Genomic DNA, 18,791 nt, shown 5'->3' with positions numbered 1-18,791 from the left:
GATCCGACTACAACGCTTTCGATTGTCGACGACGATCACCATATCCGTGTCATCCAATCAAACAGCTCTGACATCGCCCTTACGACCATGCCACGAGGTATAGACCTCTCCAAATTCCGGGGAGACTCGGACTCGGAGGACGAGGCCTTCCCGCCCGTCAAGAAACAGATCGTCCTCGATTCATTCAAACAACAGACATTCTCACACGGGATTCAGAAAAAGACCAAGAAGGAGTTGGAAAAAGAGGAAGAGGAGAGGAAGCGCAAGCAGGAGGAAGTGTGAGTGGCCGTCCTATCCTCTACCTCTACAAAAGGAATAGCCACCACGGCTCCCCGATCGATCGGCTTTTCGAGCTGAACTTGATACTTGACATCTTGTTTGTACGTTCCCTTCTCGTACGACAACGACCTGCAGAGACGCGGCCAAGGCGTATAAAGAGTTTGAAGACTTTTTCGCCGGAGACGATGCGGCCTCGGCACCACGGGGCGGGACTCGAGGTCCGGCTCACGGAGGAGGAAGAGGAGGTGTAGGTGGGGGGTTCGTCAAGGCAGGAGGAGGTGAGTCGATGGTTTCCAGTCTGGCCCACGTGGACAGCTGTACAAGCAGCTAACGTCCCGGTGCGACCATGATCATAGGCTCGGATGCTCCCGGTCAAGCTTATGTACCCTCCCGACCGATCCCTACCGGCCCCTCTTCGTCCTCTTCCCACCCTTACTCTTCCACTCGCCGACCTCGTTCCCCCTCCCCACCCGCGTTGCCGAAACCGAAAGGCAAACGTGCCATGGATTCCTTCTTGGAAGAGATCAAGCGGGAAGAGAGGTACCGAGAGGAAAAGTACGGCCGGGTCGCTCAGGCTGAAGGGTCGAGCGTCTCTGCGATGGCGGCCATGGCGGGTCAAAAGACGGGGATGAGGACCCTGGCGAGCAACTCGGAGACGACCAACCTTTACATCAGCAACCTCCCTCAGGGGATCGGGGAGGACTCTCTGGGCAACTTTTTCGCCAAGTACGGTCCTGTGGGGGCGGTCAAGATCATGTGGCCGAGAGGGGACGAGGACACGTCGATAGGCGCCGGGATCACTTCGAGCCGGAGATCCAAGGCTGGCCTGAGCGGGTTCGTGGCGTACATGAGGAGGGAGGATGCCGAAGTCGCGGTGAGAGAGTTGGACGGGCTGGATTGGGGTGGGAGTCTGTTGAGGGTCGGGTGGAGCAAGATGGTCAGAATCCCGAGTCATCCTTTATACGGTATGTTGGAGGGCGTGGTTGAGCATATCCGAAGCGGTCGCGCTGATTCTTCTCCGGCGTGCGCTCTTAGACCTCACGTCGCACAAGGAAGCCGATCGAAGGAGGTCGTCCCGTTCACCACCGCCTCGACGACGTCGATCACGATCGCCGAGTCGTGATCGTGAACGTGAACGGGACAAGTACGATGATCGCTCTCGTGCAGCTCATGGACGGAGAGACAGTCCGAGCCGGAGTCGAAGTCCACCGAGACGACGTTCGTCACGAGATCGTGATTGTGATCGACGCCGTTCCCCTTCACCAGAAGCCCGACCCTACAGCCGAAACGCTCCGCCGCCACCTCGAGGTCGTTCTCGATCACGCTCCTTTTCGAACGGCTCTTCCTCTTCTTCCCGCTCCCGATCACGCTCTCCTGCCCGCGGCGCACGCAACAACCGGTCAGACGCAGCCCTCGCCAAGTTTACCCGCAAGATGGGCGAGGAAAAGGAAAAGTTCGTCCGCGCCGTCGCCGACCGGGTCAGGGCGCATGGGAATAGGTTTGAACAGGTCTTGCGGGATCGGGAGAAGGGCAATGAGAAGTTTGCGTTCCTGAGGAATGTCGACGTAAGGACTATACCGTGGTTGCTGTCCAGCGTTGAGACGTTCGAGCTGATATGAGGACGTGACGTGCGGTAGTTGCCGGAATACCATTTCTATCGGTATTGTCTCGATTCCAGGTACCGACTGCCGACGCCGCCACCGGACGATTTTGCAGACGAGGTCGGTCGGCAGTGTTCAAGCTGATGTGCATGCGTCGAGGTCGCTAATGTGCGATGTCTTCTGAAAAGGGCAAAGCCGACCTGTACTCGAGCGACTCGGCGGAAGACTCCGAACGAGAACGAATGCACCGTACGAACAAGGGTCGTCTCGGCAAGATGGCGAGAAGACGTCTGGAAGCGGGTCTACGTGCGATGACCGGCGAGAGGGAACAGATCGCTCGGTTGATGGAGTTTGCGGTGAACCATGCTGATGCGGTGGACGACGTGAGTGGCAATGATCGAATCGCTGGTCGAGGTCGTTCGGATCGAGCTGATCGGCGTGTCATGAGGTAATGTAGGTGGCCGATGTCATCTGCCAGAGCTTGAGAATCGAGGGCACGGCCGTGCCGAGAAAACTCGCTCGTCTCTACCTCATCTCGGACATTCTGCACAACTCGGTCAGTCGGTTTGTTCCCTCTTCAACGCATGCCCTTGTACTCATGCATCATGCTCTCTAGTCGGCCACACTGTCAAATGTCTGGCGGTACCGGGATGCTTTCGAGAAGAGACTGCCGGACGTCATGGAACATATGGCAGACGTGCATCGGAGTCTCGTCACCCATGCCGGCAAACTGAGTGGGGAGACGTTCAAGAGTCAGGTGGCGTTCGTGATAGAAATCTGGGAGAACTGGTACGTGGACTGGCTCCGGTTCGATCACTTTTATGGACCGAGCTAACGAGCTCGACCCGATGTGATAGGATCGTTTTCCGTTCCGACGTGACGGACAAGCTGCGATCGGTCTTGGGCGGTGCTGCGGCTCGTCCTGCGCCAGCCCAGACCAGCGATGCTTCGAACCAGAAATCATCGGAGACTACTGCGCAGAGCGATCAATCCCTGAATTCTAGCCGATTCAAGAAGGCATCAGCCGGCGGTTTCAAGTCGACCTTTGTCTCGTCGACCGCGACCGCGACCCCGGCTCCGGCTCCGACTTCGGACCAGCCCGTGCCGGTCGGCGATGACGAAGATCTCGACGGTGAAGCGATGGACCAAGATCTCGACGGAGAGGCTATGGAAGAGGACCTGGACGGCGAAGCTATGGATGCTGATGAGGATCTGGATGGAGAGGCCATGTAGCAGAGCAGTGGAGCCGATACCATTGCGATGGTGGTGTACCCGTTTCCCCTCAAGCTGTTGTTTTCCAAGAATCGATCGCTCCGTTATCTTTCGGCCGTATATTTGCTTCCGAGACTGATCCGTTGGAAATCCCTTGCGGCGATGGACCCATATGCCCTTGGCCCTTGGCTTCCTTTGGCTTCATTCCAGAACTTGGAAAAGGATCTCGCTGGTAGCTGGTCCGACAAAACCGTTATCCAACTCACCCATATGAGCACAGAAGGGTCGACAGATCAACAAGCAGCGTTTCTGCTTTAGCACACGAAAACACTTAGGATCTTGCCAGACCAACCCGTACTCGTTCTGCACTGGACACCTTTGGCTTCGACTGCCTTTCTCACCGCGATGATCAGGACTCTTCTTGGACGAAACCTGCCTGGATCTGCTGGCTCTTCCAGCAAACAGCAAATTGTTTCAAGGATCGTTGGCTTGTCACAATGCAGGTCATACGCTGCCATCCCCAACGCGAACATCGTGAGCTAATCCGGCTCGAGGTATAGGAAGCGGTCATTCCGAGCTGATAAGATTACGAACCACCCTATCCTCCAGGCTGAGCTCAAAAGGACACCTCTGTTTGATTTCCACAAACAAAATGGAGCCAAGATGGTACCCTTCGCCGGCTGGGAGATGCCTCTAAGTTACGGGACAATCGGTCAAAGTAGGTGTCCACCTATCTTTCGCCTATCGTTTAGCTGCTTATACTCTAACGCATGTATTCTAGCCACTGCACACGGCCACGTCAGGACCGACGTTGGACTCTTCGACGTCTCTCACATGCTCCAACATGTCTTTACCGGCGCATCTTCTCTCGAATTCCTCTCCTCCCTCTGTCCTTCCTCTCTCAGCTCGCTAGCTCCGTGGTCCTCAACCTTGTCCGTGCTCCTAAATGAAGAAGGCGGAATCATCGATGACATGATCGTTACCAAGCACGGCGATGACGGGCAAGGTGGACAGAGGTTCTACGTGGTCACCAACGCTGGGAGGGCGGAGGAGGATGTCGCGTGGATCACCAAGAAGATGCAAGAGTGGAACGGTACGGAAGGCAAGGGGAAGGGGAGAGAGGTCAAGTGGGAGAGGCTCGAGGGATACGGTCTGGTGGCTCTCCAAGGTGAGTTCAGGTCGGATGATCGGTCGAACGCAAAGCTTGTACTTAACGATCCTTTTCCGCCGGTTCGCAGGTCCAAAGGCTGCCGAGACGCTACAAAGCATGATCGACAAGGATCTGACGAGTTTGAAATTCGGACAAGCGACATATGCCAAGGTGGCTGGCGTCGAATGTCACATCGCTCGAGGAGGTTACACCGGCGAAGATGGCTTCGAGGTAAGTTCGCATATTCTTGAATTACAACCTATGATGCTGACAAACCGTCGATCTTGCTGCCCAGATCTCGATCCCCCCCGCATCGGCTGTAGAGATCACCTCGAAGCTGACCAGCTCGCCCGGGGTATCTCTTATCGGACTTGGTGCTCGTGACTCGCTTCGGCTGGAAGCTGGAATGTGCTTGTACGGGCATGATCTGGACGAGTCGGTCAGCCCCATCGAGGCCGGTCTCGCTTGGCTTGTCGGTGAGTCCTCGATAGGCGAGAAGCCTCATGAAAGACGGCTGAGATCTGAGGTATATGCATTCCGCAGGCAAGGATCGAAGAGCCGCGGGAGACTTTCCCGGTGCTTCCAGAATCTTGAGAGAGTTGAAAGAAGGGCCTGCTAGGCGAAGAGTCGGGTTCGAAATCACCGGTTCGCCCGCTCGGGAAGGATGCGAGATCCTCACTGTCGACGAGGGCTCGATCATCGGTAAGTACCGGTGTTCAAGGCCAACATGCCTGATGACGTGACACGTTCAACTGATCGATTGACTATATGATGTAGGCGTGATCACCTCGGGTATCCCATCTCCTACCCTGGGTAAGAACATTGCGATGGGATATATCAAGAACGGGTATCACAAGAAGGGAACCGATGTCAAGGTCAAGGTCAGGAAGAACTTGAGGGATGCCACGGTGGTCGGTATGCCGTTCGTTCCCGCCAAGTACTACAGGTAGATGCCCAGATGACAGATCGCTCAAGGGTTGTTGTATAATTCCGATATACTTTGAACACTTCCGAAGGTATCGCATAGAGGGTCACGACGGCGACGAATGCATTTGCTAATTGCTAATACGGCGATCGGGCTAGCCTTTTGCTGTTTGTTTTCTTTTTGTTGTGCGTTTCATATGATTTGCTTCCGATCAGGAGAAGCCCGAGGGTGACCTCAGCTTTGCGATTCAGACTCGGGATCGATCAACTTTTGACATTTCCCCCCTCCCCTCCCGGTCCTTTACATGTACATGACACCGGATACAAGTAGCCCCAAACCGATCAGCTTCGACGATAGCGACACAGTACCTCGACACAACTCTCCGACTCGCCTTTCACTCCACATCAAATCGCACCACTCCGTCAGACGAGAACCGAAACCGACCGACACACGACATTCGACAATCGCCAAACCCAGGCCACAAACACAACCAGTCCGACTACAGCATCACTCGTCACCTCCATCATTCTCGCCTCTCTCTATCACCTTCTACCCTCACTTCCTCTCTTCTCGCCGACACACAGAGTGGCAACAGGACATATCGCTCCTCAGCTTCCAGCAGAAGAGGGTCATCATCAGCACAAGTCCGCGAAGATGGAGAACGAATGCTGTATCTGCTTCGAGGATCTTCTCACCAGGGATGAGTTTGACAAGCAGCTGAAGGTCGCGGCGATGGCAGGATGTGGCGAGTTCAGCCTTGCTCTCTGTTCCTCACAACGCTTCGGCTGACTTTTGGGCTCATGATTCCGCAGGACACCTCTTCCACGAAGACTGTCTCAAGAATACCTTCGCGAAGCTCAAGCCTCCCCAAGTTCCAGTATACGCGCAGCCCGTGGAAGGTCTCTACAAGTCTCATCCCGAATGTCCCAAATGTCGCACACGACCCAAGGCCTGCCAGACGGCAAAGTGCAGACCCGAGTACGGATATTACGGTGACGCCGCGTACCCCTGCATCCCTTACACCACGATCTTTTTGGAAGACGGCGTGGACGCGCTATTTGTCAAGAATAAAAATGAGGAGAATGTCAAATACCTCGAGGTAGCCCTGCCAGTCGGAACGGTGCAGAAGTTCGATCTGGCGCGGGCTGCGCGGGATCTAGGCCTGGAGCTCGAGGCCGTGACCGAGGAAGCCGAGGCGATGGCAGCGCAGGACAATTTTGGCTTGCCTAGGAAATTCAAACCTAAAGCTGAGACTGTACAGAAGGAGCTGGAGAAGATGTTGACAAAAATGAAGGGGCAGCAAGCCGATAATACTATAAAGGTGAGACTGTGGCTTTGGGACGGTGGCTGAAATCTTCGATCGTTGGAGCTGATGCGGTCCAACAGACATGCGTAACAGAGCTCAAGACGGTCTCGCAGCGACTACACGACGATCTGGGTCTCTTTGAACGCAACCGCGATCTCCAGGAAGAACTCGAACATGCGGAAGAGAATAAAGAGGCGTACGGCGATATGATCGCAGGAGATTTGACGGCAGAGCATCAAGAAAGAATCGCTGAAATGGAAGCAGATCAAGAAGCGATCAGCCAGCAGCTGTTGGAAAAGACGGCGGCCCATCAGATCATCCAGGCGGAAGCGAAGGATAAGGACAAGCAGATCAAGGCTTTGACGGTTTCAGAGAAAAAGTTGAAAGGGTGAGTTGATGCTTAGATATAAAATGCTAAACGTCGCTCAGTTGCGAGATGTATGCTCAACCCAGGAACGTTGCCAAGCTCGAGAAAGAAAAGATCAAGCATGCCAACGAGACCAAGAATCTGAAGACCAAGGTGGGTTCCGTTTCATTGCCGAGCTATAGCGTCGGCTGATCCCATCACGGCCATACGATAGTTGGAGAAAGCGGAGGCCAATGCAGCGCAAGAAAAGTCTATTGTTGCGCAATTGAAGGAAAAGCTGAAAGAGGCGGAAAAGCAAGCCAAAGAATTAGAGAAGGCGGTCAGTAGTGCGATGATAAAGCGTTAGACGAAACTAGAAGTTCAACTCGCTGCCATCGTATCCAGCTGAAGAAAGGGCAACCGAAGATCAAACCTGACCCGAAAGAGGTCATCGATCTCTCTTCCAGCTTGCCCGGCACGCCACCACGGAAAAGGGCCAGGGTCGCAACACAAGGGACCAGCCCTGGTACCGAGAGGAGCACCACGACCCCATTATCCTCTCCTCCTCAAACGCCTCGGAAAAGCACTGGCCTCAGCAAGCAGGCATCGAGCGACTTCAGCAAGGCCATTTTGGCAGCTGGCGAAAATAAGAGCACGGGAAGCAAGAAGGATGTTACGATCAACGACGTGGCGATGGAGTTGTTGACGGGCTGGGTCAACTCCTCTCAAGCGAGCCAGGCAACGCCACCTCGAGCCACGCGCAGTGCTGCGCAGAAGAGGAAGGCTGCCGCCCTCTAAAAGCCCAAGTAACGACTTCTCTCACCCATGATCCGCAAGAGTGAAAACGATCTGTTGAAGCACGTGTCGAGATCGCATCGTTATGAATGCTACGAGATCCCCTATTATACTACATTGTCTTCAAATCACGATCGTTGAGATGTCGAGTCGTATGTTGTATTCGTATGATCAGAGCCACCATCGCATATGTCATGTCGCGTCTCTCATGACGCCCATGGGAAATAAGCAAGAACGTCTACTTGCGGGTCCTCTCGAGGTACGCCTTCCACCCTTCGGACCGGTAACGCTCCGCCTCGACCTTGACCTCTTGCTCGTCCGTCTTTCCATAAATCCCCCTTCCGACGATGATGACATCACATCCGCTGTCGAGGATGACCTCTTTGGGCGTCCTGTACTGTTGACCCATCTTGTCGCCCTTGACGTCCAATCCGACACCAGGCGTGAGGATCATGAAATCCTCATCCTCGGCAGCTCCGGCCGAATGTTCCTCGTGGACACGTTTCATGGCGATGAAACCGAAGACGAAACCCTCGTCCCGGTGTCTGCGAGCCATCTCGACGGCTTGTCGGGTATATTCCCCCGTTGCGAGGTTGCCCTTGCTCGACATTTCGGCCAGGAGGAGGAGACCCCGGTCGAGAGGCTTGCCGACGGAGGAGAGACCGGTGATGATGCCGTCACCGGGGATGGGGTGGGCGTTGGTGATATGAGACCAAGAGGCGATCTTGTGGACGCCCGAAGAGTATTGCAAGGAGACGGTGTTGCCTGAACGTAGGGGATAAAAAGGTATCCCGAGGGTAAGCTCGAGCGGTCGAAGAACATTGCTTGTCTGACTTTCACTCACCGATATCGGCAAACTTTCGGTCCTCGAAGATCATAAACTCTAGTTCCTCGCTCAGCTTGACCAATTCTTCCACCAAAGAGTGCGAGTAGTCCTCGACCACGTCGATGTGCGTCTATGAATGACAACCGATCAGCTCGAGTACCGGTACGCATACCCAGGGTCCTTTGACTCACCTTGACCATACAACAGCTCTTCCCTACTCTCCTGACTACTTCAAGCAGCTCGTCAGACTTGGTGACGTCGACGCTGACACAAAGGTTGGTCTGCTTCTTGTCCATCAGAGCGAGGAGCTGTTTGGCGGCCGCATTCGAGTGGAAAGGGATCCGGTCGGTGTAGCTCAGACCGGCTTTCGAGGAGGATGCTTGAGAAGACATCGGGCAGACGTGGATTTCACGATTTTTACAGGCAGAAAGGCAGTTGGAAAGACGATGGAATAAGACTAAGCAGAGTGTCAAGGTGACCTTTAGAAAATGCAAGAGCTCAAAATGTAACTAGCAGTAGAGACATGCATGAAGTTCTGGGTTCCCCGACGAACCCAGAGGCGACGCGCATTCAACGACTCCCGGAAGTAAACGATATCTGCTTCCGACATCTGGCCTCGGCCATCACCAGATCGCAATAACTACTTGAATTCTCGCATCGAAAATGCTCAAACGAGCGAAAGATCGATTCATGCGATTCAAGAGATCCTTTGCATCGTCAACCGTCGACAGAACGAAGTTTTATACAGCTTTTGCGCTTGGCTGATCCTGTCACCTCAGGTTTTTGAAAAGGTGAGCAGCATCAGCCGTGATTTCATCCCCCAAAGGACCTTACGGAAAGAATGCTTTTCAGGTCACGATGTCAGCTCTCTCGACCGCCGCTAGCGTGACTCAGCCTGGATGTTGCCAATCGTCCTTGGTACTACAAACCAAACTAGCCCAGACTCCTATATGCCCGATCTGCTTTGACCCTCTGGTAGTCGCCGATGAGGAATTTTCGAATGTCAAGGATGTAGTTGTCTGGAAGAGATGCGGGTAAGCAAAGCTATGTCTTCAGGAAGGAATTCCGTCAACTTAGAGATGGCTATACATAATACATATAGGCATCTCTTTCACAAGGAATGCTTGGAGAGCACTTTCGGCCGTCTTCCGCGAACCAGTGAACACAGCAGACGATGGATCGGTCCTGATGACGAGAGCGACGGCACGGAGGACTATTGCCAGGATCCAAAACTTCGATGCCCTCGATGTCCGAAATGTCACCAACTCGATCAATCCTGCGAAGTCCCGACACTGCGTAAACCTTACTGTAACCCAATCAGATTAGTCTACCTCGATACGGATATTCTAGGCCAGGATGAAGTAGTCCCTCTCAATGTCGCCGTTCCTGGAGGCGCAGTTCAGAAACTCAACCTTGCGCACACTTCGCATCGACTTGGAATAGCATTGAAGGATTTACAAGATAGGTTCGAAGACATGGAAGAGGAGGAGGAACTCATCGGCACGGACATCGTGGAGCAAGCAGAAAACACTAGGGAGCTGCTTGTAAAGCATATTACTAAGATGCTTAGGCAAAGGGCGAATTCGGCTTTAGAGGTAGGACTTTTGGCGATCGTGGACCAGATAGAACAGGCGATCTGATGTTGTGTCTGAACCTTCAGGAACAGCTTATGTCGCTCTCTGATACGGTCTATGACCTCGACCTCACTATCGATGCGATCGCTCATCAGTCGTATCAATGGATCATCGCTCGTGACGCGATAGACGAGTTGGAGCTTGAGAAGCAGGAACTCAAGCGGAACCTACTTTCAGCCCAAGCACACGCTTCAACAGAAGAAGGTCAACTCTGCCAGCTAAGAAAGGTAGTACAAGAACAGGAGGCGAAAATCAAGAATAGAGACGGCTTGATCACGGCTCTAGAGAAGCAGGTCCAGGTCCTCCAGAGCAGAAAATCTATATCTTGCTCCGACCGCTTGCTACAGGAACGCAACGAGAAGAACTCGTCAAGGTGAGAGCCACATAAAACTAAATCTGTAGCTGACAAAAGCGCAGTCGACACGTATTGACTGTGAATGGCATTTATGTCCTCTAGCAGAACGCTCCCTCTGGGTGCTTTGCGAAGCAATACTTTCAGCGCCGACGAAAATGACAAGGTTGATAGCAATGGTAATCAACGACTTTTTCTCTCCTGCTCGCGTGAATTTTCAATACTGACCACAGGGCGGTACAGTTTCTTCTCAAGATCTACGGTCTACAAAGCGCCCTGCGTACAGCCATCATAGGGAGGATGACGACAAGGATGAGAATCGCGGCAAGAATACCAGAGGTCATATCGGTGAGGATGAGACATATGGCCTTTAATGCTATTCGACGACAGCACGTACTGATTGTCGTGTTGTCATCAAGCGAGATGCTATTCTCATGATGATCGCGTCTTGTACACTGTTCCACGGTACGGCCGAATGGTCCGAGCGCCACTGATAGTCACGAATGACTGACTTTGTCTCTCTTCGGTCCGAAGCAGTTCTGATAAACAATCGAACTCGCGTGGCGTAGCAGAGCAGATCGGGCTGAAGAGAAAAGCCTCAGATGCGCTAAGCGGAGGGTCCAGCAAACGCAGCGAAGGCCCGAGCAGCCGCAATGCCTAGGTCTTTCGATCCCGTATACGAAATTCAATTCCAAAGTATCCATCCTTCCAGGTAGTCTATCTCTCGTAGTTGTAACACCTCTCTGAAGAAGGTCGAGCCCCTTATGTCTGATCGAGAATTACGAGTTGAACACATGTGGCGACATCAAAAGGCATAGGGAAGCTATTTTACACCCGAAGCCCCGCGTTCGCGCTATCGCGAGACATTCATTATTCGATCTCTTCGGCTAATAATGCGGGCCTTCGTACCGCCGAACTTGCGACTTCCGCTCCATGTCGTTATCTTTCTACCCGCTCCTAGATCCATGCGATCCCTTCTTCCGCTTGTTCGAGGGAGCACTTGCGACCTCGGTCGCCGAAGCTTTCCTCTTTTTTCTAGGCGTATCGTCTTGCTCCTGGATGTCGAAGTGACCTTTCCCATCCACCGAGATCTCGAAGGTGCCACCGTTCCCGAGCAGGCGAATGTTGAGCGGCCTACTCTCACTTTGCCCATAAATCCCGCTTCCGTTGGCGCGGTCACCGTGAACGATTGTAGTGGATTGTACAGTTATGCGCGATTCGACTCGGGAGTCGATCGACAGCTGAATGACCGGCCTAGAAGGATCCAAAACCACCTGCATCAACACCTTCGTCTCGGTGGTGCACCACTCTTGGATATCATTGAGGTTTCAAGATGAAGGAGGTTGTGTTCTCGCACTCACGATTTGTCGGTCTCCCTTTCAACAGAACTTGCACCGTCGTTATCCCGGATCCCCGTAGGTCTGCCGAAGTTGATGCAGTCAGACACGAAGCATCCAACAGATAAATCGTATTGAATCTCACTTTGGTATGGTCTCCAGTAAGCCCCGAGTCGCTTTCTCGCTTGCCATAACTCGGATGACCTCCGCCCGCTCCCACTTGAGCTGCCCTAATTCAGTCTCCAGTTTCTTAATGGTTTCGCCTCGATGCCGACAGAGGTCCTCGCTTTCTCTCAGAGCCCCTTCTCTGTCTATCGCAGAGGCTTCCAGTGCGACGATATCCTTGTCAAGCCCGACCTTGTCTGCCTTGAGCTTCGCATTTTCTTTCTCAAGAGAGGCGTTATCCTTTCTTAACTGTAGGATTTCTGCGATCGGGTTTACCGTCGCGGTCACCGTTCTCCTGAGCTCGTTGATCTTATCCTAGAGGCAAGTTGATAAACGATTTTGCTTCGGTTACGAAAGCATGATCACCGATACTCACTGAAAGTATACCCTCGGATTTGAGCTTCATCAGATTCTTGATCAAGGTATTCAACTGCTCTTTCTGAATCCGGGTTGTTGTGTCGATCACCCCTGCTTGGTATTCATCTCCCTCATCATCGATGAGATCCTTCAGAACCTTCATGTCGGTTCCCAGCTTGGAAGCCACATGGGCCAGGTCGAATCGGGCCTTGTCTTCTCCATCTACCGTAATTGTGACTGGACTAACTTCTTCTGTACCAGGACTAGAAGCTAGAAAGACTCTCATCACCGGATCACAGTACTTCTGAAAGTCGAGGCTAGCGATGCACGCGTCATCCTGCGCTTTGCACATCGGGCAGTGCGGGCATAACTTTTTGTAGTCAGGTTCTTCCCCCTCTTCTGCTTCTTTATTGTGAGTAGTCGCTCGCGGAAAGGTGCCGAACGCTTCTTCTATGCAAGATCGATGATAAAGATGCCTAATGAGATTGGTCGCAGCCTCAAAATCAGCTCTTGGTCAGATTGTTGAAGACTCCCCCTTACCCGCAGCTCTTCCATGCCACGACCTCCAGTTCCTCAAGGGACTCCTCGTTGATCGCCAATAAGACATCCAGACAGATGCCGCAAATCGGGCTACTTGCGAGCTTGCCCTGGAGAAGCAGGGCCGAATTGCAGCAGCCGGCATTGTCGATACCCGCCGATGCGATGAGATGATGTCTGCCTGATTCAGGAAGGTGCTCGGTACCCGAAGTCGCCATTGTGGTCTATAAGAACACGGGAGGAAGACGTCAGTATAGCGTTCGGCGTACCACGTTCAGCCTTGCACGCACTGTCATAGATCTTTACGACAGCCGGGGATAAGCAGCTAAGCAGACCAATTCGAGAATATGGATGCCCAGTAGACTATGTGAATCGTAATATCGAAGGTGATTGTTTCGATGTCGATTGTACGAGCTCATTATGTGCATATGTATACTTGTGTATATGTGTGTACGATATACGACAGTCTTACGAGTAGGCGGCTAGGGGGTGATAGCTGAGCAGTCATCGAGAAGCGAGAAGCGAGAACGCAACACCCAGACAGGATTTGCTTCCGGAAGCTTGAGTATCCAAATGAACTGATGGCCGAGGTCGGTGTTTCGGAAGCAAATAACGCTGAGAGCCCATCAAGGATTCCCCAGCAGACGTTAACTTTCGTTGTGAAAGAGAGCTTTATGAGCGATGACGCCGCTCCACTCGCCAGACCGTGCAAACACCCCTACTATACTCAAATCTGAGTGTTCACACACGCCTTCAACATAGCACATATACAAGTACGGACGCGAGTCACGCCTGTACGGGCGCCACAGCGGTATGTTATATCTCTTCCCGTCCTTTATTCTGAACGACATCAAGTCTCACAACCACTTGGACCGTAGCCTGTATCTCTTATCTACAATGTCCCATATTTTTAGTCAGGCAACAAGGATCGAAGGAGATATCAATTCCGACGCCGTACACAAAAGGCTTCAGCAACAGACCGACATATTGACGTGCCCGATCTGCCCGATCTGTTGGGAAACCCTGTGCGGATTTGATGCCGAATCTAGGACGGAACATGTAGTCGTAGCATGAAATGGATGTGGTCAGTGCGAGGGCGAGAGCTACGCCATGATCTGCTCCAGTCGCTTGACCACGACGCCGCTTTATGGCAGGTCATACGTTCCATCAATCCTGCATCGAAGCGACTCTCGCGACTCGCCATCCCAACGTGGCGATCTCGGGGGAATATCGACCTATGAAAGTAGGGAAATGCGCAGTGTGCAATAGTGGCAGTTTCCTGATAGACCTTCCTAGCGACTTGGGCGTTCGGCTCCCTTTCAAGCGCATCTATCTGGGTACTCAAGACCCGATGGATGCCGACGTTTTACCTCTGACCGTCAACTTCAAAGACGGGAGCTCTGCTCATTTTAGCATCAATGCTTTGGCTCACAAGGCGACAACGGAGGTTGAAAACATGAGCGCCGCGCTCGAGCTTCACCTCGGTGCCTTGCAGATGAGGGTGTCGGGATCGCCCAGAGGTCTGCAGTCTTCCTGTTCGTCCTTCGAGACAGTCATCAACAAATTGCGAGCACTGGTGGCAGAGGTCAGAGCAAATCAGGCGGAAGGTCTCATGACAGTAAGACTTCTGAATCTCGACTACTCAACGAAACCGGCTAAAGTTGGCTGTCTTCACCACAACAGGCGTCCGTTTCTCGCCTCGATGAGGCGACTCTTAGTCTGCAAGACGTTTGCGAAGACCTGAAACAAGGTCAGGGCCTCTTCGATGACATCGCTCGCGCCAAAATTGATCTCAAGAAGCTGCTGGAGGAGAAGAGCGCCCAAACTGAGCATGTGACCAAGCTAGAACGCAAGATCTTCGAGCTGAAGAAGGGCGTATCCGATGCCGAACTGGTCAAATCCGAGAGGATGCAGCTGCTTTGTCTGGACAAAGAGTTTGCCCTGCGAGCACGATACGACAATCAACAACAGTGCGACCGTCAAGAGATGAAAGGGGTCGTCGCCTCGCTGGAACAGCGATCGGTTACGGCCGCCAACGAGAATGCAAGACTCCAGCACGAGCTGCAGTATTACCACGCCTTGGCGCGCAACAACAAGATTGGTATCACTGATCAAACTCGCACTGGTATGTCGTTCGCACATGGTATAGTACGTGCGTGATTAAAACTGACATTGTTCGCCCCTTATCAGGCCAGGTCGGCACCCCTATCCGCTAAAGACGTCAGCTTGTAGCGCTACGGGTCACTGCATACGGTAAGATCGTGCTGACAGGTTTAAAACAGAGTGTTTCAATCGCTGATATCCATTCACTGAATTTAGTACCTCCTGCTCTTATGCTCGTTGATTGGGCGGGAGCAGGATCACTCACGAACGACTTTGCCTTCCACCCATCGAATTATCTCAATGACATTCTTGTAATATCTGGAGTCCGAACTCAGTTTCCCGTCATCAGCTCTCAGAATTAAAAGCATGTCCTAGCGTATTTCTTCTCTTTATACATCTAATCATCCCGCAGGCGGTCGTCGTTTCGGCAGCCCATTGGGCTTGGCACGACAATTGGCTCCGACCCCATTGCACACCCTCTTCGGACTGGAATGTCGCAGGAAATCGGAATACGCTCACATATCGTTATGATGTTATACCTACGTTCCGCCGGATACAGACAGTGTGACCTCTTTTCTCGTGTGTTCCGATAAATTCGAAGTTCAATTATCCCTCTAATCTCAGTAACACTTTTGCAATAGATAGCGCTGCATCGAAGCTATTGGATTGCGATATTAGCGGTTAGTCGCGGAGACGGCACTCCATCTGATTCGATCCAGCGGTTGATCTTGCTCTCACAAATGAGTATAGCGTGACATATCTATATGGATCAAGCTCAGGCCAAGTCGAATTCTCAAGCTATATGCAGCATCTGCCTCGATGCTCTGGTGGGACCAACGTCGATGGAAACGACCACGAGCAATGCGCTTGGACATGTTGGGATACATGACACGCAGCTCACAGCAAGCAGACCCAACCATAGATCACGCTTTCCACATCGCTTGCATCGACACTGCTTCTGGCGATCTCGATCCATTCAGCAAAGATCCAGCGGCTAGATGCCCCAAATGTCCGCAATGCCGAAGCATCTCTCCTCTCTGCGGGCTGAGTCCTAATGGCGCGCACGCTTGCCGTCCCTATCAGCGTATCTATATTGATTAAGAAGATCATCTAGAGTCCCGGCCTCAGAAAAAGTCTGTCGGCAAGAGCAAGGGTTCCTGGCAGGCGTCGTCGGCGTTGCTTCAGCTGCGCGATGAGAAACTCGCCCTCGAGCGCAAGGTCGCAAGCGTCTATACCGAGATGAGCCATGAGCACGAAGCGATCAAAGAACAGCTACTCGTACACTATGAAGAGTCTGTACAAAGGATCCACAAGAAATGCGTAGAGGGGTACAAGATCAGACTCGACGGGCTCAGGAGGTTCAAAGACGCTCTCGAAAAGCAAATGTTCTTGGAGAGAACGCGTATGGCGAAGAAAAGCAAAGGTTTGGAACAACTTTACAATCAATATCAGAGGGCCATTCAGCATCTCGAGTACATATCATCGGTTCCAGCTGGTAGTCACGCCTTCCGTTGACGTCCAGAATGAATCCGTTCTTTTCTCGTGATAGGCGAATGGGTCAGCCTCCAAGCGCGCAAGAAAATACCCTCAACCGCTCCTTCGGATATGGCAAGAACCCTCATTTGAATACGGTAAGTATCATAACGCCTCTGGTGCTTATCTTCAGCCACGGGCTTTGCTAACAAAGACGCTTACAGGTCATGACCAGACTTTTCGAGCCGGAGGTCTAATCGCCTGCGACTATCAAAGCAGATCCCCTTCGTCAGTAACCGGTCCGGCAGGATTTTGCAAAACGGACAATGAGTGGAGACCATCTCGGCCATAGTTCCTAGTTACCCTTTTATCTGTAGTGATTGCGATGATCAGTCTTCCGCTCCCTATTCATGATGGCCGTTCTCGATCGAACCTTGTAAGCTTCTGATAAAGTAGATGAAAGTCCAATATATATAATTTCGCCTGCAGTCCGCACACGCTCGTATTGACGCTATGCTTGTGATCTCGTCAGTATAAAGGGAAAACGATAAGCAATCCATCTAGCGGCGCCATGGGATAGCCGAAAGCGCACTGCTATTTTGCAAGGCCGTTTGCCTCTCTAGACAGTCAATGGCTTTCGAGTTGGGTTGTCTCCCCAGAGTCTCAGCTCTGAACTTGTAATTTCGCGCTCGCCGATCGCATCATGGGCTTTCGATGTCGTTGAAGGATCCTCAAAATCAGGCTTGAGATCTCCATCTTCTTATTCCTCTCCTCTTGTGCGTTTGTACAAACCCCTGCTCAATCGCACTTTCCCTTCTTCAGACATCAGATAGGGATGTCGCTCCTACCTCTTCTCTCGCCAGCCGAGCGGTCATACATTCGAACCGGATTGGCCGACCCCAAAACACCTACTCGACTGGACAACCGAAAGCTCGATGGCTTCCGATCCGTACAGATATCCCAGGGAGACGCTCCTCAGGCAAATGGAAGCTCTCGAGTCGTTCTAGGAGGAAAGGGCGGAACGGAAGTGATGGTCGGGATCAAGCTCGAAGTGGTGGATGCTGCCGAGATCGGAGAAGAAGCAGATGAGGAACGTCAGGGCAAGGAGAGCTGGAGGGCAAGCGTCGAGGTCGATGTGTCAGTCGAACCACACGGTGTCAATCTTTTTCAGGTAGTTATCTCACCCGTGAACATTCCAACACTACAGAACACCCCAAGCATATCCTCACCTTCAATCTCAAGGGCTCAACGCGTTGTCGTCATACTTTGTCAACCTGATCACGGATCACTTTGTGCCATATCTGCCGCCTCTAGCAATCCTGCCACCTTACAAGTGAGTGTGCGTCAGAAAGCTGTATCATGTCGGATCATTGATACTGATATCCTCTGGAGCAGATATTTTCAGCCTCAAGTGCACGTGTCTATCCTCTCGAGCACCAGCGCTTCTGTACCCTTCGTCCTCTTCCTGGCTCTTCGCGCAGCTTTCTCGAATCTCCACGTCCCGGTGACTAAATACGTCGGATACGAAGGAGCTACAAGCGGTGATACTATCCCCGACAATTCTACGGGGACCGGAGCGGATGATGACATGGGTGCCGGGTTCGTTGGTGGAGATGCAGGGTTGACGGGAGCTGTGAGAGCTCCTCGTGGCAATACGGCCGCACAGAAGAAGGCGAGAAGGGGTGGCAAGGGGAAAGAAAGGCAGATGAAGATCACTGGAAAGGGACGTGCGGAGTATGTGGCCGGACCTGGAGACGATTGGGATTTGGAGGATCTCGGTGGGGGAGACGAAGGCGAGGGCGAGTTGATGGAGCGATCTGTCAGGCTTGGACTTCCTGCCTGCGTTACCTTGAATCTGGTGAGTAGAAGTATATAGGCTAGAAACGGCTTGCAGAAACCTGATCGTCTCCCGTTGGTAACATCTAGATACCGGACACGGAAAAGTATTTCCTCGATGCTTCTCGTCAAGAAGAGATCGCCTGTCCATCGCGACTGCATCTGTTCTTCAGTTCTCGAACGTCGACGTCTAGCTTGGGAGAGTTGAAGGTCTGTGGGTTGCGAATAGAAGGGGGAGAGCCTATCGATCTGGGTAGACTACCTGGACTCTTGCTGGAAGGCAAGCGGATAGCGATGGAGATCATGAACGATACGAACAAGGTCATGGAATAGAATTAGATGACCGCATTGACGCGGAAGCTTGTAACTCGTATACCATAGCTTCCCCTACGAACGAAATTTTACGCTCTCGAGCGCTCGATGAGAGTGGGCGTGTCGTTAGGAGGATGATGAGGAGGATGATGATGATATCACTTCTGGCCGAAAGGAATTGCTTCCGCACGTGGTCGAGTGACCTCCACGTTCAAAGGTCAAAGGTCAATCATCATACCAGTTAC

General features: G+C 52.5%; 8 protein-coding genes across 8 annotated transcripts; 5 read left to right on the top strand and 3 right to left on the bottom strand.

Annotated features, from left to right (window-relative positions):
- Nucleotides 1–87: 87 nt before the first annotated feature.
- On the top strand, nucleotides 88–3,113 carry HD553DRAFT_270842 (uncharacterized protein; the record flags this gene model as incomplete). Its single annotated transcript, XM_046177681.1, has 9 exons — nucleotides 88–278; nucleotides 415–557; nucleotides 636–1,280; nucleotides 1,549–1,844; nucleotides 1,917–2,000; nucleotides 2,069–2,263; nucleotides 2,338–2,436; nucleotides 2,497–2,669; nucleotides 2,738–3,113. The coding sequence occupies 9 exons, from the start codon at nucleotides 88–90 to the stop codon at nucleotides 3,111–3,113; spliced, it is 2,202 nt and encodes a 733-aa protein (XP_046037408.1).
- Nucleotides 3,114–3,284: 171 nt separating this feature from the next.
- HD553DRAFT_215707 (putative aminomethyltransferase mitochondrial precursor) lies at nucleotides 3,285–5,321 on the top strand. The gene is made up of 7 exons (XM_046177194.1): nucleotides 3,285–3,595; nucleotides 3,657–3,810; nucleotides 3,874–4,260; nucleotides 4,331–4,473; nucleotides 4,538–4,718; nucleotides 4,786–4,944; nucleotides 5,020–5,321. Exons 1-7 carry the CDS (start codon nucleotides 3,590–3,592, stop codon nucleotides 5,190–5,192), a joined length of 1,203 nt encoding a protein of 400 aa, XP_046037407.1. The 5' UTR covers nucleotides 3,285–3,589; the 3' UTR covers nucleotides 5,193–5,321.
- Nucleotides 5,322–6,356: 1,035 nt separating this feature from the next.
- Nucleotides 6,357–7,569, bottom strand: HD553DRAFT_309530 (uncharacterized protein). The gene is made up of 5 exons (XM_046179706.1): nucleotides 7,210–7,569; nucleotides 7,055–7,117; nucleotides 6,927–6,993; nucleotides 6,554–6,861; nucleotides 6,357–6,488 (listed from the first exon to the last, which is right to left on the bottom strand). The coding sequence occupies exons 1-4, from the start codon at nucleotides 7,269–7,271 to the stop codon at nucleotides 6,784–6,786; spliced, it is 270 nt and encodes an 89-aa protein (XP_046037406.1). The 5' UTR covers nucleotides 7,272–7,569; the 3' UTR covers nucleotides 6,357–6,488; nucleotides 6,554–6,783.
- On the bottom strand, nucleotides 7,570–8,907 carry HD553DRAFT_309529 (humps family-domain-containing protein). Its single transcript, XM_046179705.1, has 3 exons — nucleotides 8,632–8,907; nucleotides 8,459–8,570; nucleotides 7,570–8,379 (listed from the first exon to the last, which is right to left on the bottom strand). The coding sequence occupies exons 1-3, from the start codon at nucleotides 8,830–8,832 to the stop codon at nucleotides 7,853–7,855; spliced, it is 840 nt and encodes a 279-aa protein (XP_046037405.1). The 5' UTR covers nucleotides 8,833–8,907; the 3' UTR covers nucleotides 7,570–7,852.
- Nucleotides 8,908–9,121: 214 nt separating this feature from the next.
- HD553DRAFT_215661 (uncharacterized protein) lies at nucleotides 9,122–11,203 on the top strand. The gene is made up of 8 exons (XM_046177192.1): nucleotides 9,122–9,231; nucleotides 9,293–9,474; nucleotides 9,543–10,035; nucleotides 10,101–10,447; nucleotides 10,535–10,605; nucleotides 10,670–10,774; nucleotides 10,846–10,891; nucleotides 10,964–11,203. Exons 2-8 carry the CDS (start codon nucleotides 9,299–9,301, stop codon nucleotides 11,085–11,087), a joined length of 1,362 nt encoding a protein of 453 aa, XP_046037404.1. The 5' UTR covers nucleotides 9,122–9,231; nucleotides 9,293–9,298; the 3' UTR covers nucleotides 11,088–11,203.
- Nucleotides 11,204–11,251: 48 nt separating this feature from the next.
- Nucleotides 11,252–13,251, bottom strand: HD553DRAFT_215673 (uncharacterized protein). The gene is made up of 6 exons (XM_046177193.1): nucleotides 13,113–13,251; nucleotides 12,826–13,046; nucleotides 12,305–12,761; nucleotides 11,909–12,243; nucleotides 11,788–11,847; nucleotides 11,252–11,680 (listed from the first exon to the last, which is right to left on the bottom strand). The coding sequence occupies exons 1-6, from the start codon at nucleotides 13,116–13,118 to the stop codon at nucleotides 11,374–11,376; spliced, it is 1,386 nt and encodes a 461-aa protein (XP_046037403.1). The 5' UTR covers nucleotides 13,119–13,251; the 3' UTR covers nucleotides 11,252–11,373.
- Nucleotides 13,252–14,173: 922 nt separating this feature from the next.
- On the top strand, nucleotides 14,174–15,277 carry HD553DRAFT_349394 (uncharacterized protein; the record flags this gene model as incomplete). Its single annotated transcript, XM_046183460.1, has 4 exons — nucleotides 14,174–14,440; nucleotides 14,506–14,947; nucleotides 15,013–15,075; nucleotides 15,142–15,277. The coding sequence occupies 3 exons, from the start codon at nucleotides 14,174–14,176 to the stop codon at nucleotides 15,036–15,038; spliced, it is 735 nt and encodes a 244-aa protein (XP_046037402.1). The 3' UTR covers nucleotides 15,039–15,075; nucleotides 15,142–15,277.
- A 1,839-nt stretch (nucleotides 15,278–17,116) lies between these two features.
- Nucleotides 17,117–18,716, top strand: HD553DRAFT_309524 (uncharacterized protein). Its single transcript, XM_046179704.1, has 4 exons — nucleotides 17,117–17,535; nucleotides 17,606–17,731; nucleotides 17,794–18,256; nucleotides 18,325–18,716. The coding sequence occupies exons 1-4, from the start codon at nucleotides 17,234–17,236 to the stop codon at nucleotides 18,565–18,567; spliced, it is 1,134 nt and encodes a 377-aa protein (XP_046037401.1). The 5' UTR covers nucleotides 17,117–17,233; the 3' UTR covers nucleotides 18,568–18,716.
- Nucleotides 18,717–18,791: the final 75 nt, after the last annotated feature.

The sequence above is a fragment of the Filobasidium floriforme genome (assembly GCF_021052385.1).
Source record: "Filobasidium floriforme strain CBS 6241 chromosome Unknown HD553scaffold_8, whole genome shotgun sequence".
NCBI classification, from domain to species: Eukaryota; Fungi; Basidiomycota; class Tremellomycetes; order Filobasidiales; family Filobasidiaceae; genus Filobasidium; species Filobasidium floriforme.
The sequence above is the reverse complement of the archived record's forward strand: the minus strand, read 5'-3'. Positions and strand labels throughout refer to the sequence as shown.

Coding starts and splice junctions, on each gene's coding strand:
- HD553DRAFT_215707 (XM_046177194.1), top strand. Junction 3,811..3,873: donor TTACGGGACAATCGGTCAAA/GTAGGTGTCCAC, acceptor CATGTATTCTAG/CCACTGCACACGGCCACGTC. Junction 4,945..5,019: donor CGACGAGGGCTCGATCATCG/GTAAGTACCGGT, acceptor TATATGATGTAG/GCGTGATCACCTCGGGTATC.
- HD553DRAFT_309530 (XM_046179706.1), bottom strand. CDS start 7,271: ATGACCTCTTTCGGGTCAGGTTTGATCTTCGGTTGCCCTTTCTTCAGC. Junction 7,118..7,209: donor TTCAGCTGGATACGATGGCA/GCGAGTTGAACT, acceptor CGCCTCTTTCAG/CTTTTCCTTCAATTGCGCAA. Junction 6,994..7,054: donor TTGGCCTCCGCTTTCTCCAA/CTATCGTATGGC, acceptor AACGGAACCCAC/CTTGGTCTTCAGATTCTTGG.
- HD553DRAFT_309529 (XM_046179705.1), bottom strand. CDS start 8,832: ATGTCTTCTCAAGCATCCTCCTCGAAAGCCGGTCTGAGCTACACCGAC. Junction 8,571..8,631: donor AGAGCTGTTGTATGGTCAAG/GTGAGTCAAAGG, acceptor TGTCATTCATAG/ACGCACATCGACGTGGTCGA. Junction 8,380..8,458: donor CCGAAAGTTTGCCGATATCG/GTGAGTGAAAGT, acceptor CCCTACGTTCAG/GCAACACCGTCTCCTTGCAA.
- HD553DRAFT_215661 (XM_046177192.1), top strand. CDS start 9,299: ATGTCAGCTCTCTCGACCGCCGCTAGCGTGACTCAGCCTGGATGTTGC. Junction 10,036..10,100: donor GGGCGAATTCGGCTTTAGAG/GTAGGACTTTTG, acceptor CTGAACCTTCAG/GAACAGCTTATGTCGCTCTC. Junction 10,448..10,534: donor AACGAGAAGAACTCGTCAAG/GTGAGAGCCACA, acceptor GTCCTCTAGCAG/AACGCTCCCTCTGGGTGCTT.
- HD553DRAFT_215673 (XM_046177193.1), bottom strand. Junction 12,762..12,825: donor GTGGCATGGAAGAGCTGCGG/GTAAGGGGGAGT, acceptor CAATCTCATTAG/GCATCTTTATCATCGATCTT. Junction 12,244..12,304: donor AATCCGAGGGTATACTTTCA/GTGAGTATCGGT, acceptor ACTTGCCTCTAG/GATAAGATCAACGAGCTCAG.
- HD553DRAFT_309524 (XM_046179704.1), top strand. CDS start 17,234: ATGTCGCTCCTACCTCTTCTCTCGCCAGCCGAGCGGTCATACATTCGA. Junction 17,536..17,605: donor GCAAGCGTCGAGGTCGATGT/GTCAGTCGAACC, acceptor CCAACACTACAG/AACACCCCAAGCATATCCTC. Junction 17,732..17,793: donor GCAATCCTGCCACCTTACAA/GTGAGTGTGCGT, acceptor CCTCTGGAGCAG/ATATTTTCAGCCTCAAGTGC.